Source organism: Strongylocentrotus purpuratus, unplaced genomic scaffold (assembly GCF_000002235.5).
Source record: "Strongylocentrotus purpuratus isolate Spur 01 unplaced genomic scaffold, Spur_5.0 spur5_scaffold_11, whole genome shotgun sequence".
Classification (NCBI taxonomy): Eukaryota; Metazoa; Echinodermata; class Echinoidea; order Camarodonta; family Strongylocentrotidae; genus Strongylocentrotus; species Strongylocentrotus purpuratus.
Window position 1 is genome coordinate 15,610,314 of NW_022145596.1, and position 13,048 is coordinate 15,623,361.

The window sequence follows — 13,048 nt, forward strand, 5'->3', positions numbered from 1 at the left end:
TCAGATAACTTTCGTTGTGCCTTTGCTCACGTGAGCGAAAACCGGACAGGCTACGGTAATACCGATATTTATATGCACAAAATCACCGTATTAGAGGTCAAGTGCAGACCTATATATACACCAAGGAGTTACTGATAACTCCTTGATTAAACAAACATTGAAATTCTCCCTGATAATGTAATCACAATGTCGGAGTATGTATCAATGTCTAAAAATTGTATATTTTCGCTTTGAGGTTTAATTCGATCCCTTTGTAGGTGTAAGTAAGTGTCCATCATATTATTATTACCCCAAATTAGACGAGATACCACTTTTGTTTTAACAATGGGATTTTATGGCAGGGTATTCCTCCCATTCTTAGAACTCTCTTTCTCTCTCTCTCTCTCTCTCTCTCTCTCTCCCTCTCCAGTCTCTCTCTCTCTCTCTCTCTCTCTCTCTCTCTCTCTCACTCTCTCTCTCTCTTGTCTATAATATTTTTCAAAAGTAATATGAGAGCAATCAATTGATTAAACTAGGCCTACAATAATTGTGCTAGCTAAAAAAGACAAAACAAATCAAGCAAACCACTATTACAATGTTGAAGTAATTTATTATTTCATTTTTCATTTTACAATCATGATCTAAACAGTAGAAGAAGTTTATTCTACATACAGATATACATCACACACTTCTAATAGAGTTCTATGAATAGATCGAGAAGGCTGGAAAATCAAGGTGAATCACTTTAATAATATTTGCACAATTAAATATCTAATCACTGACCTGCTTTTTTTAAACAATGAAGTTCATAATCAAGGCTTTATATTTCTAGGAATTACACAGATCATCTTTGTATATCAATGCAAAATATAATCATAGGTTAATCATGGAATTCAAAAATAGACATATCAAAGCACCCCTTTGTAATGATCTTGAAAAATTTCAATTTAAGCATATCAAGGCCCCCGTCTTTAATATAAACAGCTGCAATTAATCCCAACTTATTTGCGACTGATATCAATCTCAAATATGTAGAGATAGATATAGCAACTGTAAAAGGATATACTGCAGACTTGCGATTTTGATTACTCGCAACTCTTTTTAAGACAGGGCCTAGATTAGATCCATTAGTCTAAAATTCAAATACATACAAGTATTACCCAATACATGATATCATATTTTTGGTTTGTTGTGAATAAACATTTTTCTGGGGAGAAAAAACCTGAGACATATGCTTAACAATTTTTCTTGCATTTTCAACATTTTCCAAAAGCAAATGGCTCCAGAACATGGATTCATATTACCATAATAATCAATTTAAAAATATTAAAAAATGCATGTTATCACAGCTACAATTCATGAATGTGAGAATAGATTTGAGAGTTCAGTATTGGATAATTTCATGTCTCCTCATGATTCTGGGAGGATTCTTTTGAGGGCAGACATTTTGATGTGTGCATGCCTGGCAGAAAGGTGACGATTTGTCAATTTTTTTTCTTTTTTAATGAAAAATAAATAAATCATACAATAATAAAAAAAATAACTTATGGCACATCAAGTGAGAACTTAGACAAAGTTCTTACTGAAATGTGCTGTAAAGGTGGTCCAAAAAAGATTGTTTAAAAAAAAGGTTGTTAAAAAGGGTTGTCTGAAAAAAAAAAGGTATATATGCACTTTTCCAGAAATGTACATCCTCCGGCCATGTATCTGTTTTCCTTTCACCTGAATACACAATTATTTCATTTTTTAGCATTATTAAGTTAATTGAACTTGATAAAATGAGATATTCTTAAACAAAGATACAAGAAATATATCATTTATATACATATACATCGAAAATGATTCAAGGCGATTCATAAATTGCACACAAAAGAGGGAATAACCTCTCAATCAATCCAAATATATAAACGTTGATTATTAAAAAAGTCATTTAAAGTAGAATACAATATCATACAGCTGCTTCATGCAAATAGAGTCACCATAAAAATCCCTCTATATATACATAGGCATGCATTATGATATATCTAGAAATTATCTATGACAGTACAATCAAAGTGTAATTTGGCAACAGCAAACAAGGAATGTGTAATCATTATATCACAACACATCAATTTGTGAATTGTAAAAAAAAATGTAGGTCAAATTGAACCCTTACAAAATCATACATTACATTTTTCTTTCACTAAGTATGTTTCACACACGTGATATTTCTTTGATTTTAAAAAACAGAGTATTAAAAACATATTTTATGTATCAAATTTTTGTTTAAAACATGGGCTTTGCAGTACTTTTTCCTTCACACACAATAATTCATTCCTGACAGTTTTTGAGTATATTTATAGGTATTTAAATGCTGAATATAATAAAAAGGAAAAAAAATCATTTACTTTTTAAGTGTTTCATTTCTTCAAACATAGTTAATATCTAGTATCTGCAACTTTCATTTTAAAAAGAACTAAAATATTTAATTTAATTAAAAATACATTTGCTTATGGATAATTTTAATCAACAAAATGATTTGAAAATATAAATAATTGACTACCTTAATGTGTCAAATCCAGCAATATGTTTAATTCAAAGAATAGATGATAAAACCTTTGTACACAATGATTGCCCAAGCTCAACTTTTCCACACAAGTATGAAAATACACAATAAAATATACATATACATAAAAACCTCTTTTTTCATCATTTGTTCCTTTGTGTTATTTTTTATGGTTACCTGTAGTAGTATTGATTTTCATACTTAAGATTTAAAAAGTACCCATTTGCTTGTACATTTAAACTACATACACCCAGTAACATCATACATTCACAACAGAAATATCTTAACATGATAGAGTCAATGCTGTCCTAATTATGCCCCCACCCCCTACAAAAAAAGACATACCGGTAAATACCTTGTGACCAATTGAAGACTTCTAAACAAGAAAATGAATTGGAATTCTGTAACCAAGTCACCTGAGTGCAGTTGTTCTGAATACAAAGTTGGTTATAAAAAGTTGTATATATAAAAATTTGTTTGATAAATGTCATTTTGTACTTCCATTGATATAATGCCAATAGGATTATACAGCAAAAAGATCAATTGTTTTGTTTTTTTGTCTTTTAACCATATTTGTACAGGTCTAGGTAAAACTATATTAAGAAATAAGATACATTTATGTACCTGAAAAAACATTTTAAAAGGAAACAATATATACATACAATGCAATATATACACAAACAAATTGGAAATAAATATTTATACAGTATAACAGAAATCTATGTACAATTCAATATTAACATGACATATAAGAAAAGGATAACACTTATTGTACTAATGAATTATAATCCAAGGTAAAAGGCTAATGAATACATAACTTACACTATTCACATAATAGTAATAGGAATGTCACAAATACATAATAGAAATCAAAACGCCACAAATTAAATCAAAATCTCTGATAAGACAAGGTAATTAATTGTGGTCTGCAGGAGTATAAAAAATATTGCAAGATGCTACAAGATAATGTGGCCTGCAAGAGTTTACGAAATACTTTAGGATGCTACTAGTTAGACAATGCATGGGGTAGTGGTATTGGAACAAAAGATTGCGGGTTCAAATCCAAGTTGGTGCACGATAATAGTGCCCTTTGCCGAGGCATGAAGGTACCTGGGTGCTTATACCTTTCAAGCATGCGTTTGTTTTGCTTACATCACAAGTTACAAAAACATCAACCATTGAACATATCAACCCATCAAAAACAGCAAGATAAACTTTAATTCTATAAAATTAAAGTGATAAAATTTCACGAAGCCTCATCAAATCAGTAGGTGAAAACTACACCACTGAAAAAAGTAATTAGTGACATATATTTAGGTTTGGAAAATGTCCGATAACAGCACATATGAAGGTTCCTTTTTCTGTCCCCCTTGTAGACACCTGGGTAGAGAGAGGCAAATGTATAAAAAGTGTTTCATGATTTACTGCATGGTTTTGAAATTGCATACTGTGCCATCCCCTAATATCTCCTCTATACTGGGGTGGCTTTGAAAGGTGAATTTAAGAAATGCACTGAGCAATAGTCTGTATATCATTAGCAATTATTCAAGATACAAGAATATACTTCATGATAATGCATTATACTAAGCATTCATTTTAATCTACCAGGCATCTCTCAAATATGATTTACTTCATTTCTCTTGGAAGTAGCAGAATATGCATTTACATGGAATTATCCATTTTAAATTATCAACAAAACTACAGGTTAATTACAGCATTGTAAATTATCACAAAATCGTTTGACACTTCAAAATATATATTTCAGGACAATAATCACATAGGAAAAAAAAAATTAATTAAATCTTTTTCATGTTTGTGCTTACAGGTACAAACCGAGAACATCTCTCTAACTGGGAAGAAAACTCTACAATTTGAAATACTATCAACACGTATTTCAAAAGGATGAATAATTCCTTTTTCAGCAAGTAAAACTAAAATGAGATGGTTGTAAAAATTTCATTGCAAAGAAGAAGAAGTTGTGAGTCTTGGTGAGGGGGCTAGAAGGGTCCTGTGAATGTATTATTGACAGGCAACGGGTACGTGACCGGTACCTCCTGGGAGGTATCATTGAAGCTGTTATCTGGCGGGTAGGAGGGGTGGAAACCGTAGTTAGGAGGGTAAGCGAGGTTGGGATTCATGTTAGGATTCATGACGGAGTACACCCCTGCAGTCTGGAGAGGGGGTAGGTCGGGGTCAACCGGCGGGGAACGGGGGGTCTTCGCCTTCTTCTTCTTCTTGCGTTTCTTGACGGGTTCCTCTGGGGGAAGTAAGCGAGGGCTGGCCAAGTATGAGTCTCCATTCTCATCGTAAGTTAACCTGTGAAGATGATAGAAATAAAAGTTATTCATGGGATGAAGGATACAAAAAAAATGTTCCCTCTCACTCTCTATTTCTTTTCCTGGAAAGAATATTTGCCTATAACTTGTTGCAATTTTTGAAGGGACATTTCATTACTACAGCAAATTTAAGAATACGTTGCAACTATTTCAGAATTATAACCAGGAGTGGTATTATGAAAACTAACCAAATTTGTATTTTAGGGAGAGACATTTAGTTGTCATGCCAAATCTAAATTATAAAAGGTCAATGGTTAATGACTAACCAGCTAGTTCAAATATGCAATTTCACAACACAATTGAAAAGCTGAAATTTAGATATGTTACGAGAATGAAAATCTCCTCAATCATAGCAGCAAATGCTTTTCGAAATACCGACACTGGTTTTGTAGTTGAATAATTCAGGACATGAGATAATCTGCTTTTTTAATGCATCACAGAGAAATGAATTAAAATCTTACCAGGAAAATACAATGTAAAACAAGCAAAAAACAGCATGGTATATTCACGAATGAGGTACATGTTTCATTGTGATGTTTAACGTTTACTGTTGTTCCTTAAACAATATAAAATACTGTCTTTAAATGGTAAAGAAATTTGTAGGTTTCTTTACAAGGAATGTTTGTTAAGAGTGCAGTTACAAAAGAGCAAATTAGAGAAACTTGTGCATCAATTGTTAATTGCTGATACTTATAAGCAGCATCAATTGTTAATTGTTTGTAATCAATGTTAATATAAAAGAGAAAAGAGTAACAAAATGCCGTTGCTGCATCTTGCAGCGTATATAATATATAGATCCTCACGAGGAGCTTCCCATCAGTAGTTGCTAAACAGATGTGCAAACAGATCATTGTAAGAATTATTGTTGTTCGCATAATAACAAGTGATTAGTTCAAAAAGTTTAGAATCTCTCTCTTGGGAGCTGGTTATAGGCTGACCAAAATGTTTTTTTCTTTGCTGTTTTTTTTTTCTTCATGAAGCTTCCCTGCTTTTGAGCTTACTATGACGTTCATTGAGCACGATATACAATTTCCGAGCACGATATGACAATGCATTTAACAGGCCTATGATGATAATTATCTCACACAGCCGGCCCCCATTACATAGGCTGTAAGTGGCAATACGCAGTGAAGCTGTACCAAAAAGCGAATACAAATTTGCTGCTCGATCATGCAGCCATTCAACGCACGCAATACGTGAACTCTCAAATCGCGGCACATGATAAAACAAGCTTAATTTGGCTATAAGCACAACAACCAAAAAAATCTGAATATTCTGAATTTTTAGGTCCTATGAATCCAGAAAACCAGAATATTCCGGATTATTCGGAAAGATTGGCAGGCATGCTATGATGATAATTATCTCACACAGCTGGCCCCCATCACATACGCTGTTATAAGGTGGGTTTAGAAGATGGAGCCTCCACTGGTTAGAGACCACTTAAAGCTGAAGCAGAGATAAAGCAGATACAAAAATACAAGAAATTATCAAATTTAAAGGGGTTGTCCACCCTGATATTAAGTTGATTTGAATAAAGGCAGAAAAATGAGAGAAACAAATTAGTGAAAGTTTGAGCAATATCCGATTGAAAAAAAGAGAGTTATGAATTTTTGAAGTTGTCGTCAGTGAAACACAAATTGGCAACACTGTGACGTATCATGTGACCTCCTCTCTAATTTGCCCTGTACCAAAAATTCCATAAACTTTCATTTTCTTAATTATTGATGAGGGAATAATTTGTTTCATACAGGGGATGTATAGAAACATACTTGCAATAATTATATTTCGGGTGAATGTTTAATTGGACTTTTTTAAAGAGAAAATTTAGATTTTTAAAGTTGTTTTAGTACAGCTAGGGCAAACGGGAGGGGAGCTCACAAGAGACATGACAAAGTTGCCAATTTGAGTACGATTGATTGTACCTTCAAAAGTTCATAACTTGCTTACTTTTAATCAGTTTTTGCTCAAACTTTTACCCTCTTGCTTCTAATTAAACCAACTTGATAGCAGAATGGATTCTCCCCTTTAAAGGTTGCAAGTTAGAATTCTCATTTGCCAATGTAAAATTGTGACAGGGTATTGTTACTAAATGCAGATTGCAAAGATGAGTAGTTGTTCGCCGAACAAAAATCAAGAGAAATGCATCAATAAATGCAGACTGCTAGAAAAGGTAACGGGATTGCCATAGCTTATGAAAAATTACTGAGATTATGCAAGATTAAGGTGAGCATATAACACAAAATAATTTGACATTGAATTTTCTCTGTAGCTGTGAAGCACAGAGGTGGGATAAGAATTCTTCGATCAAAATTCATAGTTCAAGATGGATATTATCATTTGATTTTCATATTTGGACTTGATATCAGAAAACATTATAATGGGGGAGGGGGAACACTAAAGGGAGGCGACAGAGGGATCCCCCAAAATGTTTGCCTGAATTAATTAAAGAGAAAATATTTGTAATAACTACACACAAATATGAGGCATTTATTAATCATCCTTTTCATAAATCAATGTTTGAAATAAATGGAACTTTTAATACACGTTTTGCACATGTCAGTGCGTGACAATTTTCTAAATATTTGAAAAGAAAAAAATAGTGGATAACTTTAACACAAAAGTCTTGAGGCCATGCACATCAAATATCTACTTCTTAAATGAGATAGCAGCTTTCAGGAATAAACAACATGGATGATGAGTAAGATGTTGAAATGTTATTGATGACATCATAATGAGAAATTTGGCATATTAGAACACAATTCTGAAGTATTAAAGGGATCGTTTAACAATGTTAAATCTGAGATGCACAGCCCTACGTATTATCAGCGACTGTGATATGGTGTTATACTGAAGCCCTAACAAAATTGTGCATCAAAAATGATCAAGAAGTGCCTCAAAAAAGTAAAAACCTTTGAGTGACCGGTTTTACCATACTCGTTTTCCCCAACAGACTGTAGTGTTATGAAAACCGTTTGGCAAACGCAAAATTTGATTTCGATTTTCAATCATAAATATCTTGATAATCGGACAGGCGATCGGCTTGTAAAAGTCATGGGGTTCCTGACTGACCTAAAGGTTTATAATTATCATTGCAACATGAGCTAGATTAAGGATCTAAGACAAAGTTACGGGATCCCTTTAAACATCTCTTTCCTACAGGTATGTATATTAGAAAAATATGTACTGAAATGAAAATTCAGAGACGTGTAGGTTATATGCAAAATTAATTAAAAGTCGAAGTTAATGTTAGATGAATGGATATTAGAAAGAAAAGGGTGACTAAGAATGCTGAATATGATGATTATATTTCACAAGAAAAGAATATTAGGGTAGTTGAAAGCAAACTATTAACAGGAGCAAATATTTTTTAAAAATTCAATATTACACATGCAAATGAAATGGCAAGCCATGCAAAATCCGAGAGATATCCCATAACTAATCTCGGAATGAAGATATGTATAAATGCTGTGCTGTGTGGGTGAAACTTACCTTGGCCTACTAATATTAATGAAGTTGTTAATGTATTATTCATACACAGATATATACTGTAAAACCGGTATAACCCAAAATTGATCATTAGCGTTAACAGGGGGCATTTTGAAGGCAAGAAATTTTGGCAAATTCTCAAAAAATTACAGGATTTACCCTTTGAAAAAAAAAAAAATTTAATTGTTGCACAATGAGATAGGCATATGCATGTAATCTAGTCTCTAAACCTCTCTAACAGAAGTACATCAACAAAAACTATATCTTGGCATGAAACTTCACAAAGCTGACCCACTTATGAAATATGCAAGTTTTTTGGATAAAAATTCTCCTGGTTTTGCAGTATATATACAAGTGTTATTATCCGGTTACAAGTGTCGAGGTAAGTTTAACCCACACAGCAGAGTATATAAGCGATGAATAAAACTTCAAGAACAGAGCGTGGTAAAGATGCTACAAAGCACAAAGCAAAATGTAATAAATAATAGCATGCCAAAAAACTATGTTTTTTCTCTTTAAATATCCAACCACCAACAAAAAACGTTTTGGTTTCGGCATACTCTGTTCTATCAGCCTCTCTCTCGTACATGTCGTCGGCATCGGCAGCCGAGGCCGCGTAATTGACGGGGGAGCCCGCGTTGAAACTGTGTTCAAGGGACTGGCTGCTGCTGGATATCCGATCCATCTCTGAGGTATAGTAATTGAGGCCCTTGTAGTCGGACCCGCTAGGAATCACGCGACTCATAAAGTCCTTACTTTTCATGGGCGGCTGGTTCTCGGCATCCTCCAAGATCTTGGCCACCTGGTACTTCTCCTGGAGAAACGAGATGGAGGGGAAGACAAAGAGAAAGAAGATGTAGCATCTAGAGAACAATATTTGCATGATTTAGGTAAATAGGATATATTTACAATGATGATTGAAGACAAAATAGATCATAAGGAGTGGGAAAATCATTTCCCTATAGTTTAATATCCATGAATCGAGCAAAGAGAAATCATATTTAAGGGAAATTAAAAATGCTGTCTTTTATAGACAGTTGGTCTTTATATACAGGTGGTCCCTAAAGAAAGTCAGACTGTATTTTTCATTTTTTGATGACTTTAATGGATAATAAAAGTGGTTTGTGGTACGTGGTGCAGGGAACTGCCCAATTAAGTAAAAAAAACCTCAAAACTCACCCTCCTCATAGCGAGTGCTATATCTGACGGTACATCTGGAATGATGTACATGATCATGAACTTCACTGCAAATACAATGTGCTGCGAAGAAAGAGAGAGGGGAGGATAATATCATTATTGGTATAAAGTATTCAACAATTTTATACAATACATTGCCTATGTTGTTTAGGGCCTGACAGAAGAGCTGGATCCCATTATTTTCTAAAGTTGTAGTTTTCATTGCTAAAATAAATATGTATCAGGAAACAAATAATACAATTTATTTATTTGTAGTTTCATTTATACAGGATGGCACTGTCAGTTATAAAACTGTTTTCAACAAGGACCTGGAAGGCCTACATGAAGTATAATTTATATCCAATAAGTTTTTTAATTAAAATTACAGAAAAATGAATGGTGTCTGGATTCAAATAAGTTGCATAGTTGTGGTCTATTAGCAGTGAAATCATTTGTTAAACTGGACATATATTGTTCACGCATTCATCATTCTCTGCTAAAATGCACATAACACTATATGCTTTATAATAACATGTTGATAATAATAATAAAAATAATAACAACAATAACAACAACAACAACAAAAATGATAATAAGTATTGGGGCACTAATACAAAAGTACCGCAACACTTACACTATCACAGAATTTGGAGAGGAACATTATACATACGACTCATAATATAAGCATATCACATTATATTTAATACTAAAGGGAGAAGTATCTTTCAAGGGATCTCTTGAAAGTGGCTAGACGTGTTATTTCTCAAATCCAAAAGTTAAAGATGATCACCTCAAAGCCTATGACAATCCAGAGCTTCTCCACAGAGCTGTACTTCTTGCCCCACTGAGCTGTGAATGCGATGATGAAGGCATTGGACACCACACCAGCAAAGTTGATGAAGTCCAGGATCGAGAACCACATTCCTGAATAAAGAGAGAAAGAAAAATAGAGTAGAAGCGTCTTAAAATGTTTTGCATACTCCTGTAGACCACAATGCTCTATGTTCTAAAGAAGTGTTGTAGTCGAGTGGTTTAAGCACTTGACTTAGAATTCAAAGGTTGTGGGTTCGATCCTCGACACGGCACTAATGTCCTTTGGCAAGGCACTATTCTACATTTTCCACTCAATACCTAAGAAAGAAATGGGGACCCAGTAGGAAGATGAAAGCATTTGTGTTAGTAATTACCATATGCCCTCACGGTGACCATACAGTAGGAATACTCCCGAGGGAGTGGAAATGGTGCACATTGTGCGCGAATGAGTCCGATGACCAGGGTAATAATATTTGTAAAGCGCTTAGAGATGTAATTTCATATTAAGGGCTATATAAATCCAGATTATTATTATTATTATTACGTTCCTGTATTGCTGAAGTATCAACAAAGTATTGTCCCAGCGTCCACTCCTATACTATATACCAGGGGGGTGTTTCACAAAGATCCTAAGTTAAACTTATCTCTAAGTTAGACTTAACAATTATGGAAAGCCATTAGCATCTATGAAAATATTTTGTAAAAGTTATTTTAAAAGGCATCAAATAATGATTCAAATCATTCATATTTTCTATTATAAATGCTCTTAATGTGGGATTTATAAAAAGTCTAGAATACTTCAATTTTCACTTTTGAATATATTTTATTTTAAGGCTACAAACTGCTTTCCATAACGTTTAAGTCCAACTTAGAGTTAAGTTCGACTTAAGATCTTTGTGAAACACCCCCCCCCCCCCAGTTCTTTTGTCATTGACTTACCTATGTTAGATGCGATAAAAGCTACAGGCCTTCTGTTGAACCAGAGTAACCTCTTTGCATCTATCCTGATGTCCAGTAGCAAGACGGTGATAGCAATGAGTGGGGCAATGGGCAGCGCAGAAGAAAATATCTGTTTTGCAAATAATGAAACATCGATCATCAAATAATATTATAAATAAAGCAAAATAATACAAACATGTGTCATTGTAACATTCTCTCCAGGAACTTCATATCTGTATTTAATTCCTAGTGCTACTTAGCCGCCATTACATTTTTTTTTTAAAGGACCTTAACATTACTTTGATCATTATCATTGAGTTTGGTGTACTATGTATCTTCTATGATGTCCAGGATTGTTGCACAACTAACCGATTTCAGATTAATGTTTAGAACACACACAAACAGATCTCAACAGTTGAAAGTAAATATATTGTAAAGACATTGCTATCCTTGAAAACATTATAATATTTAACCATGCTGAAATTCACCTTTAATTATCTACTTGATTTATTTAGTTTTCCTTTAAACAGGGTTGCCCAGTCAGTAGCTTATTTGCTGTATCGCATGGGGTGCAGTGAAACATTATCACTTCTAAAAGAATAATACATTCAAACCTGTTTTAGTGGCCGCCTGTCTACACAGACCACATTTTTTGTTTCTCTTGAAAATGATTTCTCATTGAAACATGTACTAAAGGAACCTGTCCATAAAGACCACCTGCCTATAAAGACCACTTTTCTTGTCTCCCTTGGGTGGTCTTTATAGACAGGTTTCACTGTATAAATCATAGTCACAACATGCAGAAGAAATGTCGCTTACCATGAGGAAGCCATAGAGAATGACCTTCTCGTTGTATTCCCCTAGCGTAAGGTCACCTACAGGGGGCTTGTTCCTCTCTCTCATGAGGTACTGAGCGTGAGGGCTCATCTTCTCCATGTCAAGGTCTTTGACCTGGCTCTTCCGACAGCAGGTCCGCTTCCTGACCTTCCTGATTACGTATCTGCAAGGTAATGATAAATAATAATAATAATAATAATAATGTCAACTTATAAAGCACACATATCCATTCTAAAAGACTGCTCAAGGCGCTCTGTACAGTATCAAAATAATCATGCAATATCAAGAGGACCGACGGCTTTAGGTCCTCTCTGAGAGACCTAGTAATGAGGATTAATGCCTTACCAAAGGGCACTAGTGCATCGCCTTGGTTTCGAACCCGGGTCGTCGGATTACGAGACCACTGCTCTACCAACTGAGCTATCTCGCCTCCTCTGAAGAGGCAAAGTAAAAAATATATGTATAGGTTCTGATTCTTGCTTCTTTGTCTTTACTTACGGGAGGATGACATCCTTGAGGAACTTTGGAACCGGTTTGACCAACATGAGGACAAAGACTTGCAGAGACAGCATGGACATACAGTTGTTATCCGTACAGGAATCCCTTAAGCCATCGATGCCAAGGAAAGAATCAGACCCAGATTGCTGAAAGGGATAAGTAAGTTTTGGGGTATGAGGATTACGTAAATCATGTTTTGGGGGACACAGATATCAGATAAGACCTAAAGACCCTATCCGATGAAAATACAACTTGATATAAATGGAAAATGAAATGAATGTAGAATACAAATATAGAGGAATAAAAAGTATTTAACCCTTTCATTATTGCACAAAATCAAATAAAACCTCATTTTCTGCACCCCTCCAAATTACGGGTCAATAGGGGTCAAATTTGCAGACGTTACAGTGACGACATAACATGTGGACCCGATTGGTTC

At 34.3% G+C, this 13,048-nt stretch overlaps 1 protein-coding gene across 3 annotated transcripts in view; it reads right to left on the minus strand.

Annotated features, from left to right (window-relative positions):
- Positions 1-2,518: 2,518 nt before the first annotated feature.
- Positions 2,519-13,048, minus strand: part of LOC587178 (anoctamin-4) — a 46,701-nt gene continuing 36,171 nt past the window's right edge. For 2 of the 3 annotated variants that reach the window (XM_030980768.1, XM_030980767.1), the window contains 7 exons: positions 12,610-12,755; positions 12,094-12,274; positions 11,275-11,404; positions 10,313-10,446; positions 9,526-9,606; positions 8,907-9,160; positions 2,519-4,840 (listed from right to left, as the gene is read on the minus strand). In XM_030980768.1, coding sequence (XP_030836628.1) covers positions 4,522-4,840; positions 8,907-9,160; positions 9,526-9,606; positions 10,313-10,446; positions 11,275-11,404; positions 12,094-12,274; positions 12,610-12,755 — 1,245 coding nt within the window. In that variant the 3' untranslated portion in view covers positions 2,519-4,521. The remainder of the gene's footprint in view (positions 4,841-8,906; positions 9,161-9,525; positions 9,607-10,312; positions 10,447-11,274; positions 11,405-12,093; positions 12,275-12,609; positions 12,756-13,048) is intronic. The other variant, XM_030980769.1, reaches the window with a different exon arrangement.